Source organism: Molossus molossus, unplaced genomic scaffold, assembly GCF_014108415.1.
Source record: "Molossus molossus isolate mMolMol1 unplaced genomic scaffold, mMolMol1.p scaffold_m16_p_2, whole genome shotgun sequence".
Classification (NCBI taxonomy): Eukaryota; Metazoa; Chordata; class Mammalia; order Chiroptera; family Molossidae; genus Molossus; species Molossus molossus.
Genome location: NW_023425355.1, coordinates 58296281 through 58316802, shown reverse-complemented (window position 1 = coordinate 58316802; position 20522 = coordinate 58296281). Strand labels below are relative to the sequence as shown.

General features: G+C 39.7%; 1 protein-coding gene across 1 annotated transcript; it reads left to right on the top strand.

Moving 5' to 3' along the window:
• The first annotated feature begins 18037 nt into the window (after window positions 1-18037).
• LOC118636550 (DDB1- and CUL4-associated factor 12-like protein 2) lies at window positions 18038-19424 on the top strand. The gene is given in 3 exon segments (XM_036271683.1): window positions 18038-18206; window positions 18209-18931; window positions 18934-19424. Coding segments are annotated over 3 exon segments (1383 nt in total).
• Window positions 19425-20522: the final 1098 nt, after the last annotated feature.

Genomic DNA, 20522 nt, shown 5'->3' with positions numbered 1-20522 from the left:
AAAAGTCCAGGCCTGGATGGCTTCACAGGGTAGTTTTACCAAACATTCAAAAAAGAATTAACACCCATTCTCCTCAAACTATTTTTAAAAATTCAAATAGAAGGAAGACTTCCAAACTTGTTTTATAAAGCCAGCATAATTCTAATTCCAAAACGAGAAAGAGACACTAGAAATAAAAAAAAAACTACAGGCCAATATCCCTGATAAACATAGATGTCAAAATCCTGAACAAAATACTAGCAAATCAGATCCAGCAATACACTGAAAACTGTATTCACCATGACCAAGTGGGATTCATCCCAGGGATGCAAGACTTGTACAATATTCGCAAATCAATGAATGTGATACACCACATAAATAAAATGAAGAATATAAACCACATGACTATATCAATAGATGCCAAAAAAGCCTTCAACATAATCCAGCATCCATTTCTGATAAGAGCATTCAATAATGTGGGAATAGAGGGATCATGTCTTGCCATAATAAACGCCGTATATGAAAGACCTACAGCGAACATCATATTCAATGGGCAGAAACTAAAAACATTTCCCTTAAGAACAGGAACAAGGCAAGTATGCCCACTTTCACCACTCTTATTTAACACATCCTGGAAGTCTTAGTCACAGCAATTAAACAAGAAAAAAAAAAATTAAAGGGATCCAAATTGGAAAGGAGAAAGTTTAACTTTCAGTATTTGAAGATGACATGATACTATACGTAGAAAACCCCAAAGACTCCATCAAAAATTTACTAGACTTAATAAATGAATTTGGAAAAGTAGCAGGATACAAAATTAACGTCAAGAAATCAATGGCATTCTTATACACCAATGATGAACTCACAGACAGAGAAACTAAGAAAACAATACCATTTACCATTGCGGTAAAAAAATTAAGATACCTAGGAATAAACTGAATCAAATAAACTTAACCAATTAAGAACTTATTGGCAGAAAACTACAGGTCATTGAAAAAATAAATAGAGGAAGATACAAAAAAGGGTAAGCACATACCCTGTTCATGATTTGGAATACTTTACATCATTAAAATGTCCATACTACCCAAAGCAATCTATATTTTAATGCTATCCCCAACAAAATACCAACGACTTAGAATTAGAAATACCAACGACTTCATAGAATTAGAACAAATACGTCAAAAGTTCATATGGAACCAAAAAAGACCTCAAATAGGCACAGAAATCTTGAAAAAGAAGAACAAAGTTTGAGGGATCACATTACCAGATATCAGGTTATACTACAAAGCCACTGTAATCAAAACAGCCTGGTACTGGCACAAGAACAGGCATATAGACCCGTGGAACAGAACAGAGAACCCAGAAATGGATCTAAGTCAACATGCTCAATTATTATTTAACAAAGGTGACAAGAGCATACAGTAGACTAAGGACAGCCTCTCTAATAAATGCAGTTGGGAAAATTGTACAGCTACATGCAAAATCATGAAACTAGACCATCAACTTACACCATGCACAAGAATAAACTCAAAATGGATAAAAGACTTAAATGTGCCTCATGAATCCATAAAAATCCTAGAAGAAACTGTAGGCAACAAAATTTCAGACATCATACGCAGCAGAATTTTCACTGACACATCTCCTAAGGCAACAGAAACAAACGAGATAATGAACACATGGGAATACATAAAACTCAAAGCTTCTGCATAGCGAAAGATACAATCATCAAAACGGAAAGGCTACCCACTGTGTGGGAGAGCATAATTGCTAATGTTATATCAGATAAGGGGTTCATTTCCAATATATATGGAGTGCTCATACAACTCAACAAAAGGAAGACAAAGAACCCAATTAAAAATAGGCAGAGAAACTAAATAGACACCTCTCCAAACAGGACATACAAATGGCTAAGAGGCATATGAAGAAATGCTCAACATCACTAATCTTCGGAGAGATTCAAATTAAAAGAACAATGGAGTATCACCTCACACCTGTCAGAATGGCCGCCATCAATAAATCATCAAACAAGAAGTGTTGGCAAGGGTGTGGAGAAAAGGGGACTCTAGTGCACTGCTGGTGGGAATGCAGATTGGTGCTGTCACTATGGAAAACAATATGATGTTACCTAAAAAATTAAAAATGGAACTTCCATTTGACCCAGTGATCCCGCTTCTAGGAATATACCCTAAAAAGACTGAAATACCAATCAGAAAAAATATATGTACCCCCATGTTTGTAGCAGCACTATTTACAATAGCTAAGATCTGGAGCCCAAGTGTCCATCAGTAGACAAATGGATAAAAAAGCTGTGGTACATATACACAATGGAGTACTATGCAGCTGTAAGAAAGAAAGATCTCTTATCCTTTGAGATTACATGGAGGGACCTGGAAAGTGTCATCCTAAGTGAAACAAGCCAAACAAAGAAAGACAAATATCCTGTGATCTCACTTATTTTTTAATACAATAAACATAACAGTCTGAGGAATGGGATAGTCCCAGAGATGTGGTAGTGGGGTACAGACTGACAATCCCCAGAAGAGGGGGTGGTGGGAGGAGATAAACCACAGAATTTATGTGCATGTATGCATGATCAATGGACATGGACAACAGAGCTGGGGACAGGGCAGGGAGGGCAAGGGATGGGGGAATCAGTGGGGAGAAAAGGAGAAACATCTGTAACAAAAATAAATAAATTAATTAAAACAAACAAAAAAATGTACCTAAAATAATCTTATTTTAAGTGACTAGTATAGATTTGTCAGACTAATTGCCAAGTTTATTACTATTGTTATTATTTCTTTATAGTTATAAAATCGGATAATATAACCATGCAGGTTTTCAGTGTACAACTCTGTAATACATCATCTGCACCTTGCATCATAGGCTCACCACCCAAAGTCAAGTCTCTTTCCAGGACCATTTATTCCCCCTTTACCCACTTCCTTCTCATCCCATACTCATTAACCTCTATCACCATAGTGTTGTGTGTAGCTTTTTTAAATGTGCTTATTCCCTTCAACTTTTCACCCAGCCCCCAGAACCCCTCCCCTCTGACAACTGTAAATCTGTTTTATATATCTGAGTCTATTTCTATATTGCTTGTTAGTTTATTAATTTCATTAGATTCCACATGTAAGTGAAATCATATAGTATTTGTCTTTTTCTGACTGGCTTATTTCACATAACATAATAATCTCCAGATCCAGCCAAGCTGTCACAAAAGGTAACATTTCCTTTTACTTTAGGGCCAAGTAGAATTCCCTTGTGTATATTTACCACAGTTTTTAAATATATATATACAAATAATTATTATTATTATTGATTTTTTTTTTTTTTTTTTTTTAGGGAGAGAGACATAAAAACATCGATCGGCCACCTCTTGCACAACCTCACTGGGAATCGAGTCTACAACAAGGCATGTGCCCCAACCTGGAACCAAACCAAGACTTCTCAGCCAATGGGATGATGCTCAATCCACTGAGCCACACCAGCCAGGGATTATGCCACAAAAAAACAGTTTTTGTGGCATAATCCTCATTTACTGATGGGCATTTGGACTGTTTCCAGATTTGGGCTCTTGTAAATAATGCTGCAATTAACTTGGGGTGCATATATTTTTTCAAATTAGTATTTTGTGTTTCCTCAGATACATTCCCAGAAGTGAGATCACTATGTCAAAAAGCAGTTCCATATTTCTTTTTAAGAAACCTCATATTGCTTTCCACAGTGGCTACACCAAACTGCATTCCCACTAACAATGCATGAGGGTTCTTTTCTCCACATCTTTGCCAACACTTGTTTATTGGTTTAGTGATGGTAGCTGTTCTGACAGGTGTGAGGTGATATCTCCTCGTGGTCTTAATTTGCATCTCTCTGATCATTATTGACATTGAGCTTTTTTTTATGTGTATTGGCCAGCTATATGTTCTCTTTGGAGAAGTATCTATTCAGGTCCCTTGCCCATTTTTAACTGGATTATTTGTCTTCCCGGTGTTTAGTTGTTTAAGTTCTTTATATATTTTGGAAACTCACCCCATCAGATGAAAAATATATTTTTCTATTCAGTAGATTCCCTTTTTATGTTGTTGATTATTTCTTTTGCTGTGCAGGAACATTTTAGTGTGGTAGTGTCTTTCGTGTATTTTTCCTTTGTTTCCCTGGCTCTAGGAGATATATTGACAAAAATGTTGCTACAAAAATGTCTGAAATTTTACTGCCTATATTTTCCTCTAAGATCTTTATGGTTTCATGATTTACATTTAAGTCTAATCCATTTTGAGTTTATTTTTGAGCATGGTGAAAGTTAATGTTCTAGTTTCATTTTTACATGTATCTGTTCAAGTTTACCATCACCATTGATTAAAGATACTGTCTTTACCCTATTGTATGTTCTGGCCTTCTTTGTAAAATATTAATTTTATTTTTGATGCTCTGCTTGGGTGCTTACTTGTCCTCTAAACTGCCGATTCAATCCTCTGCTTCATTTAATCTGTTGTTGATTTGTTCTAATGTATTCTTCATTTCATATACTGTATTTTTCATTTTTGACTGGTTCTATTTTATGATTTATATGTCCTTTTTAATGCTTACTATCTCTTTAAGTTCACACTGAGATCATCCATTCTTTGCTTAACATGCTTGAGCATCTATATAGCCATTGTTTTAAACTCTGAATCTGGGTCTGGCCAGTGTGGCTCATTGGTTGAACATCTATCCATGCACCAAAAGGTCCCCTGTTTGATTCCCAGCAAGGACACATGCGCAGGTTGTGTGCCCAATCCCCAGTTGGGGGCATGCAGGAGGCAGCCAATAGATGTTCTCCCTCATTAATGTTTCTATCTCTCTCTCCCTCTCCTTTCTTCTCTCTCTAAAGTCAATAAAGAAAAAAAAGAGTGATACATTTTAAAAATAAAGAAGTAAACTCTGCATCTGTTGTTTTAGTTGCTTCCATTTCATCCATTTAATTTAATTTTTGTTTTTTTCATTTGGGGCATTTTACTTTGTCTCACCATTTTGTCTCTGTGTATTAGAGAGGTCTGCTATGACTCCAAACTTGTTATAATGCCTTTATGATGAAGGTGTCTTGTTGGGCTTCATGGCACAATCTTTCAGATCACCTGATCTCTGTGCTTCAGGAATGTTTCTTGTGGATTATGTGCACACACTGTTGTAATTGAGCCTTGAACGCTGTTGACCCATTCATGTGTAGACTTAAACCTTGATCACTGTGTATGAGTTGCTGTGCAGCGGTTGCCCCTCGAGGGAGAGTTGTTTCAAATAAGGTTAATGCCTGCCAAGATATCCCTTTGGGTGCTCTGCTTGTGTGTCTAGTTGGATTGAGCTCTGGTGCGATCTGAAGCCCACCCTTCGTAGTGTTGGTTTTGTGTTCACTTGGACAGGGTTCAGGTACAAATTGACAAGACTGGTAAATCACGTTGTATGTAACCAGCCTTGGACTGACTGACTGGAGCTAAAACACTATTCCCTTTTTTTGGCTGCATCTATTGGGCCTGGGAGTGTTTGAGAAGGTCCAGTCTATGTACAAGGTCTGGCTTCTTCTAGCGTGGAGATGGCAGTAGATCTATGCAAGGTCCAAGGCTCTCCGAGGTCTGCCTCCACTTGTCAGCTACTCCATCCCCTCCTGAAGTTGCCTGGTTTTCCTCCAGAGCCTTCCAAGGAAAGACAGTAGAGTGGGCCCAAACTGACTACAACCAACAGACCCTTCCATGGGTCTTAAGCTCAGGGGTCAGAAAGAAAGACCTTGTGGGTATCCTAATTGGGGGCTGTGTGATCAGGCACTCAATGAGGAAAAGGTGGTCCCTACTTCAGAGCCAAACCACTCAGTCTCTGCCAAAGTCTCCAACTCTAGCTCCCCCAGGAGGAGCACAACACAGGCTCAGGTTGGGTGCAGCCATCCATCTCTTCTGCAAGCTCAGGAGGGTGGAGTCACTGAGGCTCAGGAGGACAGATCAAAAGAGTGTCCTATTGGGGGTAGTGCCAGCCTGGCTCACAGGAGAGGGCCAAACATTTCATCCCAGTCCCAGAAAATAGCCTTCAAGGGAGACACACTCCAATTATCCCAGCTCTGAGCAGCCCTCCCTTCCCCCTGTGGAAATGAGCTCAACAGTGCAGGGCCCCTGGGACTTAGGGGTGCAGATCCAAACAGTATCTGGTTGGAGGTGGTGCCAGTAAGCCTGTTGGAGGGAAGCAGATGCTTCTTTTTCTTCCCTGGATAGTGTGCCTGAGCTGGTAGGGGAGATAAGAGTGGCTTCTTTACAATGTAGCCACAAAACCCAGCATATTGCCCCTCTGATTCTCAGACAAAAGCCTCTCCAAAGGATGGTGTTCCAAAAGTCCCAGCTGTTTGTGGTACTCTGATCCATCTTCATGACTGAACTTAGCAGGGTGTGGCCACAGCGTGGTAGTGCAGGCCAAATGATTCAACAGGTGGTTGGTGCAATGGCTGTGTGCTCAAAGTGGGGAAGAATGATCCCCTTTACAAAGCTGTCTAATTCAATTATTGGTAGATCCTCTGCCACGAACTGCAGAAAAATAGCACCCCAAAGGTCCCTGTTGGGTGCAGCCAGCAGACCTCTCTGCAGTTCCCGAGCACAATTGAGTGGTGTCACCAGTAGTTGGAAAAACGGGCAGTACAGTTCCCATGGTGGTGGTGTAACAGTAGGAGTTCTGGACCCTGGGAAGGTGACATCTGGGTTTCTAGAAGACCTCCTCTCTCAGGTGGCATGAATCCCCACTGATTTTTACCACCAGATGCTATGCTGGTTCCTCTTCCCATCTCTGTTGCTCTGAGTTGAGGATACTGCATTGAGTTGAGACCCCACACTCCTTGGAGGAGGGTGTTTTGCAGCCAAGATATCCCTCTGGCTTCTCAGTCACCACTGCACATGGTTGCATGGGCCAGACTTTTCTACATTTCCACTCTTCTTATCAGTTACTATAGGGCTTCTTCTGGAAAATTTTGGTTATAATACTCCAGTTCAGCTAGCCTTTAGTTGGTTAATCAGGTTGATTACTCTATAACTTAGCTGTAATTTGGTTTAGCTTCCACTGACTAATGTTGTACCATTAGTAATGTTCCTAGAACATTTGGATATGGAGAAATAGAATATTTACCTTTAAGTTTCCCACATTCATATAAAATGCTTTCCCAAACTGCAACCTCCTACATTTCCATTATCACGTGGGCACACTAAGGGTATCTGCCTTCAAATATCAGTATTAAATAGTGCTGCCACAAACATGGGTGTACATATATTCTTCCTGATTGGTGTTTCAGGCTTCTTCGGGTATATTCCCAGCAGTGGGATCACTGGGTCAAATGGAAGTTCAATTTTTAACTTTTTGAGGTAGCACCATATTGTTTTCCATAGCGGCTGCACCAGCCTGCATTCCCACCAGCAGTGTATTAGAGTCCCCTTTTCTCCACACCCTCGCCAACACTTGTTGTTTGATGATTTGTTGATGGCGGCCATTCTGACAGGTGTGAGGTGATACCTCATTGTCATTTTAATTTGCATCTCTCTTATGATTAGTGATGTGGGGTACATATTGACAATCCCCAGAAGAGGGGGTGGTGGGGGAGAGATAAACCACAGAACTTATATGCATGGGTGCATGAACAATGGACATGCCAACAAAGCTTGGGACAGGGCTGGGAGGTAGGGGGAGGGGGGAACCAGTGGGGAGGGGGGAGAAAAACATCTGTAACAAAAAAATAATAATTAAAATTTAAAAACTCAATATTAAAGACAGTTATTTTTCTAACCTGAACATAGTTTTCCTTGCCAAGATAAAGAAATGGTTAATGAGAACATCTGTGTGAGATGAATTAGAACCAGCACTTAATCTTCTACTTTTCTCAATGCTTTACCTTAAATCCCTCTATGTCTTTTATCTGCTACTAAGTTTCTGAAGAATGCTAGAGTAGCTTTTTAGTATTATTTAGACATGTTTGTACCTTAAGTTTCACTCTCAGAGAAAATTCATCATTCCAAAACACTATTCCCCTATGACTACCTACTTGTCTCTACTGTCTGTTTTCTCTCTGATTAAGCCAACCAGTAAGCCATGGCTAATTTAATTTCCTTTAAATGATACACCCATCATATCATTCATCTTCTCAAAAACCTGTGATATGTCCATATTTACTGATACTACTCTGCATGTCTTATAAGGTTCCCTATAATTAGAAGAGCCTTATATGACCAAGTCAATTTTCCACTTTTCCATTACACAATTACTCTGCTTCCATGAGGCTATTTTCTACACTGTGCTGCTTATGTTAACTAAATAACCTTCAAAGTTCAAGAAAATTACATCTCCTTCATGAATGTTTTCCATCCCATAGTCTGTAGTAAACAATTTCCTTCTATAATCTCCTATAAAACATTGTATGACTCTTTTATGACTCCTTATACTACCACTTAATTTTTATAGTTGTGCATTTTTAAATCATTTTAAATATTTAATATTTTATCATATCTTCCTAAGCAAAGTAAAAACTCTTTGAAAACATGGGTTTTTGTAATTTCTTGCAGATGCTCTATATAACCTAGCATATTATTGCATTGTGGATAGATTCTTAATGAGTATTGATAAAGAATATCATGATAGCCCGGCCAGTGTGGCTCAGTGGTTGAGCATTGACCCATGCACCAAGAGGTCACCAGTTCAATTCCTGGTCAGGGCACATGCCCAGGTTGTGGGCCTGATCCCCACTGGGGGGCATGCAGGAGGAGGCCCGTCGATGTTCTCTCATTGATGTTTCTATCTCTCTCTCCCTCTCCCTTCCTCTCTCTATAAAGATTAATAAAGAAAAAAATTTAAAAAAAAGAATATCGTGATAATAGAGTTGGCGTTAACTCTCATTTCTGAATGTTTAACTTACTGGCACCTGACTATCCTCCTAGTAAATGAGAACATTTGTCCTATATACCTTCTTCTATTACTTAATTTAATAAGAGAACAAGTTGCTCCTTATTTTATGTACCCCATTTATTTATAAAATTTTCCAACATTAAGTTAATAATCTATGCTTTATTAAAACAAACATTGGTAATTTTGTGATTCTGTATACTATGCTGATTGACAGTAGTCATCTCTTTTTCACTATTCTCGTTGACATTTCTAGGGCACATACATCAGGTAGGCCATTATTTCTCTTTTCAGCATCACATGTATGACCTTAACATTCTTAAATACATGATTTACAACGATATATTATGTACTCATATTTTTCAGGTACAATTGTAATCATAGACTTTCAGAGTGGGAAAGAACCTTTAAGTTTATCTAATTCAAATGACCTATCTAATGCTAAAATCTTTTATATAAAATTTATTGAACACATCTTCACTAATTGTCATATGTACTAGTCACTACATGTGGTGATATCCAGCTCTTAAATGTTTGAAGTCACCCACTCTATCATAGAATGCCCTGTTGAGAGGGCTTTCTTGTATTTCACAGAAATATGCTCTCTAGAACTTCCTTTGTTTATTTTATTTTAGTTATCATTTTGGAAACCATGAACAACATAAAACAATTCTAGCATCTGTTCTGCAGGACAAGCCATTAATATTTAAAATAAGTCTTATGCTACCCTACAGTAGTAGCTCTCTTCTCTCTGTCACACCACCTCAACTCTTTCCATTGTTTCCAAAATGGTATGGTTCCAAATCTTTTCACCATCCTGCTTGTTCTACCTTACATATATTCCAGTGCTATTCTTATTTAGCTTATATGATCTAATGACCATAATTTACAGCAACCTCTTTACTGAAATTAAATTCATAGATAATGAAACCTACCTACATATATCATCTAAAAAAAATCTATGTAATTCTTGAACTTCAATATAAATGATAAATGTAATAAAATAAATATATAATAAAATAAAATACTTTGCAGATGATTTAAAGAACTAAGGTAATATACTGTGGGTCTGGTGCTTGGTAAATGTTCAGTAAATGTTTTAATGGTTTAAGAACTCAAGTCATGACTTGTTGCTATGTTGTCAGTAGCCTAGCCATTTTGGTTCTGGTAAAATAAACTCTTTATGCATCTGGAAAACATTTTTTTCTTAGTATATAAACTATTTCTGTGGAACAAATAACCCCAACGCATGCTATCTTAAAACAACAAACATTTATTATCTCACAATTTTTGTAGATCATGAAAATCAGGGCACAGCTTCTATGGGTTTATATAGCTCAGGCTCTTGCATCTGTTTGCAATCAAGGTTTCAGCAGGGCTGTGGCCTCACCTCCTAGCTCATCTTGGGACAGGGGAGGGGTAACCCACTACCAAGTTAACTCATGTGGCTATAGGCAGGCGGACACTAACTCCTTACCATGTGGGTCTCTCCATAAGGCAACTCACAAAATGGCAGCTGGATTATCTCACAGTGGTCTAGAAAGAGAGGGAGGAAAGAGAGGGAGCAAAGAAGAGAAGGAGCGAAAGAGAGAGAGAGAGACAACAAACAAGATGGATGTCATAGTCTTTTGTAAATTACTCACAACAGTGACATCCCATTATCTTTGCCATATTCTATTGGTTAGAATCAACTCAGTAGGCAGTATGGAACCTAGGAGACCGAGATAATTGGGAACTATCTCAAAAGCTTACTATTATGCCCAGCAAGATGTTGGCAAGACTGCAAAACACTCAGATTGGGTAGCTCTCCAAATTACTTAGTGGCCAGAAATGAGGACTGCAGCATACTGAATTACCTGTTCCTATCCTTATGACCCCCTCACCCCTTTATTGATACTGGCAAAGGCCACAAGAAAAATATTATAGTGGACACAGTGGGATGGTAGAAGGGCGCTGGCCTGGGTTGGAATCTTATCTCTGCCACTTATTAGCTATTCACTTTACTAAACCTCAGTGTCTTCAGTTTGAAAATGTAAAGAATGTCTTTTATTATGCATATTTGTTAGGAAGAATAGGTATAATATATGTAAAACCTATAGTGTAACATAGGTTATCAAAAATGGAGGCTAGTGTGATATACATATATTTAAATGCATGCAAATATATATAAACAACATACACTTTTTAATTTAAAAAAACATATATATATATATATATATATATACAATATATCAATGGGTCCTGGCAAAGTCTCTGATACATAGTAGTTATCGATATAAGTGTTCAGTGAATATGTTTGACCTCCTCTTTTGGTCCATCCATAATGTCTCTTTGTCACATTAGAATGCCAATACACTGAACGGAAAGACTTTATGTCTCATTAAACTTTGTATTTCCTACTATCTAATTCATTTACAACACACACAGGCATGTAATAAATATTTGTTGATTAAATGCAAGCATTAATCAGTACTAATTCACATTGCAATATACTTCATTGCTCTAGCATTTTGCCTATTTTTCACCATTTTTTCCACAATCATATTTGTGATCAATTCAAATGCATGTTTCTTAACAGGTCTTTTTAGTTAGAGGACATATTGTGGAGTGATTATTTCTTCTTTAAGTTATGTTCTTACCTGAAGCAAATTAGGATATGAGCAAAGTCAATATTCTGTGCTTAACCATTTTCTCACTCTTCTACCTCCCTCTTCTTAATGTCCCTTTTCTCTAGGCTACCCTTCCTGTTATCGATCTTATTAATCTTGATGAGAAAAAGTCAACACTACTTTAATGTACAGGGGTGGACAAAAGTAGGTTTATTGTTGTTCGGGTGGAAAAATATAAATCTATTTATATATTTTATGTGCTTTCTTTTTATAATTGAAGTAGCTTTTAAGAATAACATTAAAGGAAAGGCAACCCACTGTATGATATATCATTGTCAATGATATATCAGATAAGGGGTTAATTTCCAATATATGTAGAGTGCTCATACAACTCAACAAAAAGAAGACAAAGAACCCAATTAAAAAATGGGCAGAGGAGCCCTGGCCGGTTTGGCTCAGCGGTTAAAGCGTCGGCCTGCAGTACAGAGAGACCCGGGTTCGGTTCCCGCTAAGGGCGCGTACCTCGGTTGCAGTTTGTCCCCGGCCCTGGTTGGTCGTGCGGGTGGCAGCCACTCGATGTGTCCCTTCACGTCGATGTTTCTCTCTCTCTCTCTGTCTTCCTCTCTCTCCCTCCCACTCTATCTGAACAAAAAATGGAAAAATATCCTCGGGTGAGGATAAAAAAAAAAAAAAAAAAAATGGGCAGAGGAGCTGAATAGACACCTCTCCAAACAGGACATACAAATGGCTAAGAATCATATGAAGATATGTTCAACATGACTAATCAGCAGAGAGATGCAAATTAAAACAACAATGAGGTATCACCTCACACCTGTTAGAATGGTTGCCATCAACAAATCATCAAACAACAATTTTGGTGAGGGTATGGCGAAAAGGAATCTCTAGTACACAGCTGGTGGGAATGCAGACTGGTGCAGCCACTATGGAAAACAATATGGTGTGACCTCAAAAAATTAAAAATTGAACTTCCATTTGACTCAATGATCCCACTTCTAGGAATGTACCCTAAGAATCCTGAAACACCAATCAGAAAGAATATATATACACCCATGTTTGTAGCAGCACTATTTACAATAGCTAAGATCTGGAAACAGCCCAAATGTCCATCAGTAGACGCATGTATAAAAAAGCAGTGGTACATATACACAATGGAGTACTATGCAGCTGTAAGAAAGAAAGATCTCTTATCATTTGAGACAACATGGAGGGACCTGGAAAGTGTCATCCTAAGTGAAACAAGCCAAACAGAGAAAAACAAGTATCATATGATCTCACTTATTTGCAGAATATAATGAACATAACAGTCTGAGAAATGGGGTAGTCCCAAAGATGTGGAAGTGGGGTACAGACTGACAATCCCCAGATGAGCGGGTGGTAGGGAAGAGATAAACCACAGAACTTAGATGCATGTATGCATGAACAATGGACATGGACAACAAAGCTGGGGACAGGGCGGGGAGGGAGGGAGAGGAGGGATCAGTGGGGGAAAAAGGAGAAACATCTGTAACAAAAATAAATTAATTAATTATAAAAAATAACATTAAAAAAGTCTAGATCAGGACTAAGAAAAAGTAGAAAACTTAGTATGGTTGCCATGACTAAGTATCACATTTATCTTTGTGCTTCCTAAAAGCCAAGGAAAATAAAAGTCAGTTAGTTTTTACTATGTATATTATGTGCCAGGAACTTTGCTAGGTGCTTTGGCTTTACATCTATCTTTAAAACAATCATGGCAAGTTGGTGTTAGAATCCTCATTTTACTGATGAAATTAATGAGGTTGGAAAACCTATCTTGCACCGTGTCACAAAACTACACTCCTAATGGAGCCAAGATTCAAATCAAGGACTCTCTGACTTTATAGCTAGTACTCTTAAATAGTTCTGGTCAGATAGGATACAATGTAATAATTCCAAAGTGATAAAGGTTTTTAGGCATTAGATTATAAATTAAATTTCTGTGTGACACTGTATAAAAGGGACATTGAGCAATATGATGAACAGTGCCCTTCATAATAGATTTACAATAAATGCAGAAAGGACATCCATAAAGCTGTTAGGCTATCATTAATGACCTTTGATAACTGCCTGAAGCATAATATTAAAGTGCAAGTGAAACTGATTCAGCAAATCCTAAGCTAATATAATCTTATGATACAGTGTTCTGGTGTAAGGTGATTCAATAATAAAACTGAAAGTATGTGAATCAACCTTCAGAATGCTAACTATTATATTTTATTAGCAAAGGTTTGGATAGAAGCTGAATTCATTTGTTCATTCATTCAGCAAATGTGCATGCACATTTATGCACCAGGCACTGTGCTAGGTTCTCAGGAAACAAACATATATTTTTTAAGTGTTTCTACTTCAATGGAGTTTGCAGTTATTTAAGAATTAGTCAAGCCAAAAACTACAATAAAGTAAGTTAATTACTATAATGAAAATATGTTCATATTGTATAAAAGAAGATGCCCTTAAACCTATCTGGCAGAGTTAAAGAGTTTATCATAGTGGAGTTATGTTTGAGATGAAATTTGAGGGATGAGTACAAATTTTAGAGACATACAAGAGGATAGTGGGCAATCTGGAGAGATAAAATATATTAAGGTTATATTCACTGATGATGTCTCAAAGGGCAGTAGTATATATTGTTCATTACAGGCAGACTCATAGGCTGGAGAATCCAGACACTAACAGTAGTATAATTTACTAAACATTTGTTTGTATCAAATTATAAAGATAAAAAAGTTAATTTTTCAATGGGTAGAATGAGGCAATGAGAGGTCAAGTAAGATGCTTAAGCCATATAGTTCTTTAAAAGGGCCCATTTTATGACCAGTTGATGTGTTTTTCTCTCATGTGGATATTTCTCTCTTTCTCTTCTTCCCTCTCCCCCTCTAGCTCTATCTGAAGATAAATGCAAAAATGCCTTGGGTGAGGATAAAAATAAAATAAAATAATAAAATAAAATGGCACATTTTAGCAATGACTGTGCTAATTTAATGTGATAAGGTTGCCATCTTATGAAGGTTGAGAAGCTTTACCAATATTTGCATCCAGATAACAAGGCATCCTACTTTCTCAAAGTGGTAATATGCAGGGATACCATCAGGCAAAATTGGACTTTGTTTAGGATGCACATTCAGATCAATTATAGTGTGCCTGGACAAGTGCTCCCCTCAGACACCTAAGTTCTACCAAAGCATGGCATGGATGGAGTTGGTTTAGAACAATGATAAAAACAGTAGTTAATAAGCACTTTTCATGAAGGAAGAAAACGTGAAATTTGATACAGAGAAAAATTTCCCATTGTTTTACTATGATACATTAGTTGTGAAATGCCCCCCATCCTTAATATGAAAGTAACAACATGAGTTATATGCTGCTAGAAGCAATTTTGAACTGAATATAGCTGAGTTTTCAAAGATAAGTGCCAAAAACAGGGCTTAAGATTTTACTTAAATATTGAGGCATTCTTAGTAGTAATTTGTTAATAAGGCTACTCTAGTTCTTGACAGTAAAACCATGCCATCAATATACACAGACACTCAATATTTTGTGCACACCATCTGCACTGGGAAATTCAATCTATCTACAAATTGTGTGTTAAAGGCAATGACAGCTAAACTGTGGCACTCTTTGATATCACTTGAAACAGTAATATTTCAAAGGATGATGGCAGTTTCCTCTGATCATTACATGGTATTAAAATGCCCATTTAAGGTAAGGGTTAAATGTTGATGTTCTGCTTGAAACCTTTCATCCCAGTAAATCTGATCCTTCAAGTTATAGTGATCAACTACACAGACCTATGTCATTTCAGGCAGTTGCCTCCACAGCTGAAAGACAACACAGTAATGTTTGACAGCAGAGTATTCTACTTCCAGTTTTGTATAATGTTTTCTAGGGCTGCCTATTACATCAGTTGATCCAGAGTTTTGCAGGAATGGAGGGTTAACTTTTGGAAAAAATTAAATGGAATATACTTTGAATAGATCCAGAGGAAATCAAAACTCAAGCAGCCTAAAAGTAAACAATTTTAAAGACTCTAAAATGTCAGGTAGTAAAGGGTCTTCCCTTGAAGCTATATTAAATTAGAGGTAGCTGAAAAAATAGTGTGAAGAATTGGGTTCTGACATATCACTTAAACAGAGATCCAGGGTCTCTAAAATTTCAGTCAGCATCATTCAACAACTATTCAGTATTTCTATGACATGCTAAACACAGGAGACACAATAGAGAGCACAGTGGATATTGCCTTTGCCTTCATGGAGTTTTTGTTCATTCCTTACGTAGATAGATACAGACATAAAATAGTCACAGAAATAACCATGCATTTTCACGTGGCAAATGTCATGAAGTACAGTTATGGGGAGCTCCATGTATAATAGATCTAACCTAGTCTGGGGGGGGGGGGTGTCAAGGAGCTTTTCCCTAAGAAAGTGACACCTTACCTAAAATCTGAATGATAAGGAGTTAACAAGGTAAGGATCTGGGTAAAAGGTGGTAAGACCCACAGGTACAAAGCATTCCAGGCAGAGAGAACAACATGCAAAAAAAAAAAAAAAAAAGGATCTCAGGCATGAAGCTAAGTAATACTATTGAGAAAATTAAAAAGGACCAGTGTGTATGGAATAAAACAAATAATAAATAGAAGGTAGAAATGTGGCTGGAGAATTCGGCTCATATCGTGCAGGGTCCTATAGGCTGCATTAAGTATTTTGCTCTTCATCTTAAGACAATAGGGAAATATTGGTTAATTTAAATGGGTGCAGTGACATAGCCATATTTGTACTTTGAAAATATCACTCTGGTTGCAGTGTGGTGAAGTGAATGGAGGAGGGCAAGAATGGTTGCAGGAAAATGAGGAGACTACTGCAGTTGTCAAGACAAAACAGTGGTAGCAGTGGAGATGGTGAGAATTGAATGGATTAGAAAAATGTTAGAAGATAGATAATGATCCAAAGATAAGGAAGCATTATGTGTCAGAGATCATTCTTAGGTCTCTGGTTATTCAGCTGGATGGATGGCGGTGCTATTCATTAAGACAGAAAACAATAAATGATTAGGTGCCCAGAAGTTGAAACCAAAATTTGAGTTTATACATGCTAAATATGAAGTTCTATTTTGATAGGCAAAATGTCAAGTAGGAAGTTGCACATGTCAGTTTAGGATGGAGTTATACAAAAATTAGGAGACACTGGCATATATGATATAGATGAAGCTAGTTGCAAGTCAGTATCTAAGTTAGGGAAAACAATAACTGGGTATCTACATCTAGTTAAAACATTACAGAGCCTGGGATAGAATAAAGATAATACAAGGGCTATATATACAAATGTAGGCAATATGTCAAAATATTTTAAAGGACAACCGTGCTTTACATCTATATACAAAATATCAGAAATGATTGTGTAATCTTATTTCTGAAGACAGATGCCCTTATACCTGAAAATCTGCTCCAATTCATAAATCTGTATTTGGAAGAGCAATGAACTTTGTTGGCATATTTTCATTCATGCCTTCCTTTATGCTTCATGTGCCTGTCTGATATTAGACCATGATCCAAAGACTTTTTTTCAGTACTTCTGTTCAATTTAACTACTATGAACAGGTGGTCAGTGCCCAAGACCAGAGGGGCTGCAGAACAGATCTAAGGAGGAGGGTCTCTATGCCTCTGCCAAACACCTCCATCACCTATCAAGTTTACTATCTAATTGTAGCAAAGGGTCTCCAAGGATTGCACCAAATGCACATTTTTTTCCTCGACAAGCAGTTTTCTGGGCTCCTTCTAGCCACATACTTGACCACATTTTAGCTTTCACATAATATTTAAGTAGGCATTTTAAGAAGGGTGGTTGAGCCCTGGCCGGTTTGGCTCAGCGGTTAGAGAACCGGGTTCGGTTCCCGCTCAGGGCACATACCTCTATTGCAGTTTGTCCCCGGTCCTGGTTGGGTCCCTGGTTGGGTCCTGCGGGTGGCAGCCACTCGATGTGTCCCTTTCATGTGGATGTTTCTCTCTCTCTCTCTCTCTCTCTCTCTCTCTCTCTCTCTCTCTCTCTCTCTCTCTCCCCCACTCTGAAGCACTGTCCCAGGTTATCTTCCGCGTGGGCTCCATCCTCCACCCCACCCCACCCCTCGGACCCACCCCTCCCACCCAGGCGTGTGCTACTATGCATTGCACCCCAGCTCCCTGCCAGCACCTCCAGCTGCCTCCACCTCCTCCTTAATGGCCTCTTGCGTGGTCCTCTTCTCACATAGATTGCGCTCCTGGCTCGCTGCCAGCCTTACTTACCGTCCTCTCCTAGAACCGCGCCACCGCCCACCCTGCCTCCCTCCGCCCACGCCCCAGTCCTTCTTGCCCTAGTTCCTCCCAGTTCCGCCTGGGACTCGGAGGCCCCGTCATCCCCGCCACTAGCAACGCTGGTGCCACATGCCGCTGCCGCCGCCACTGCCGCCGCCGCCACCGCCATTGCCACAGCCTCACCACCACCGCCGCCACCATCACCGCCCCCACTCGCTCGCCATCCACTATGGCCACGGAGCAAACTGGTAGCAGGAAGCGGAAAGTGCCCACCATTGAGGGTGCCTCCTTATGCTCGTCGTCGCAGGGTTTGGTGGCGACTGACGGCGAGGGTCCGCTGCTGCCCAAGAAGCAGAAGCGTCTGGCAACACAGCTCTCGCTGGTGCCCTACCTGAAGGGCCGGAGGTGAGCGCGAGGGGCCATACAGGGCTTCCGGGCTTCCAGGGCGAGCTGCGCGGCTACGCGGTGCAGAAGCTGCCCGAGCTGCTGCGAGAGCGCGCGCTGGCCCTGGGCACTCTCAACAAGGTGTTCGTGTCACAGTGGCTGAACGCCAGGCAGGTGGTGTGCGGCACCAAGTGCAACACATTGTTCGTGGTGGACGTGCAGTCAGGCCACATCACGCGCATCCCACTCATGCGGGACCGGGAACCTGAGCTTTCCCAGGACCAGTCGAGCTGTGGCATCCACGCCATCGAGCTGAATCCCTCGAAGACGCTTCTGGCCACCGGGGGCGAGAACCCCAGCAGCCTGGCTGTCTACCAGCTGCCCACCCTGGATCCAGTGTGTCTGGGTGACCGCCATGGCCACAAGGACTGGGTCTTCACCGTTGCCTGGATGAGTGACACAGTGGCTGTGAGCGGGTCCCGCGACGGTACTGTGGCTCTATGGAGAATGGATCCCGACATGTTCAATGGTAACATCGTCTGGCACAATGACACAGAGCTCCCAGTGTATGCCCACATCTGTCCGAGGAACATGGAGACCATCCCCACGTCCAGCACCAATCCCAGTAACCGAAAGGTGAGAGCCCTGGCATTCAGTGGCAAGAATCAGGAGCTGGGAGCAGTGTCCCTAGATGGCTACTTCCACCTCTGGAAAGCCCAGAGTACCCTGTCCAGGCTGCTGTCAGGCTGCCCTACTGCCGAGAGAACGTGTGCCTGACCTACTGCGAGGATTTGTCCCTGTTTGGAGTGGGGTCCCAGTCCCATGTCTCCTTTCTGGATCCGCGCCAGCACCAGCAGAACATCCGGCCCCTGTGCTCCAGAGAAGGTGGCACTGGCGTGTGCTCACTGAGCTTCTACCAGCACATCATCACTGTGGGCACTGGCCATGGCTCCTTGCTCTTCTATGATGTCCAAGCCCAGAAGTTCCTGGAAGAGAGGGCCTCAACCAGCCTTGACTCCTCCCAGGGGCCCGCAGGGAGGAAGATCAGGCTCACCTGCGGTAGAGGCTGGCTCAACCACGATGACCTGTGGGTGAACTACTTTGGTAGCATGGATGAGTTCCCCAGTGCTCTTTACACACACTACTACAACTGGTCAGAGATGAAGCTCTTTGTGGCTGGGGGACCTCTCCCTTCAGGCCTCCACGGGAACTATGCAGGCCTCTGGAGCTAAGGATGGCCACTGTGTTTTCCAAGTGCCAGATTTTTCCTGTAGTCCACTCTCATTTTTCTTCACACCACCACCATCTTTTTTTGCCTTCTCTTGCAAATAATTTGGTTAATCTTAATTGTGTTCTCTCTTTGAGTGATTCACACATATGTTATTTCTCTGGGCTAGTACAGTCATGGTTACCATTATAATTTGGTACTTTAGTTTTTTCCAGTATTTCAACAGTATGTATGTTCAGTTCACATTTCTGATGTATGTTATGTCAGGAAAATGTGTGCTAAAAAAGTCTTTTGGGCTGGTCTGAGGAACTACCCATAATATAACAGGGCAATTTTATAGCCGTGCTCAAATTAGAGAATGCATTTCAAGTTTCATTTGGATGTTGCAAACTCATTGTTTGTTGTTTGTATATTGTTGATGCACAAAATACTTTAAAAATATCTTCTCTTAGGAAAACTTATGATGGTATTCATCCTATTAATTACAATTTTGATTATTCAATAGAAACTTAACACCAATACCCCAAGGCTCTCATTCTTGTTTTAAGCTGTTATATTATAGCCTGCTTTCTTGGGTAGCATTTATGCTACAGATTTTCAGAACTAACCAAAACTGGCCATTTTGTTGCAAGACAATCAGGAAGGTTCTTTTTAGGGTAAATATTTATTTAAAATTCAGGTAACATTATCCAGACAGCAATTTACAGACAAAGGCCGGCTGTTGTATTCAACGTGGTTTTGCTGACAGTGTTTTTTTTGTTGTTTGCTTGTTTTGTTTTTGTATTGTATACATGAATAATTATTTTATCTCGAATAAATTTGTGATGTATTCCACAAAAAATAAACATGTTCAGCATTTTAACAATTAAGTGTTATACTAAAAGTTTTGAATGCTTAAACACACATTTTTTCTTAGCTGCCTTTACAGGAATATATTTATGAAAGTCAAAATCTTTCAGGAGAGAAACTGAAGCTGAAACATCAGCTATGCATACATTACTTTGTACATTTGTTTTGAAAAGCAAACTTATGCTACTAACATGGGTTAAAAGATTAACATCTTGAACACATAATATCTAAATGTACTTGCTATAAGTTAGGA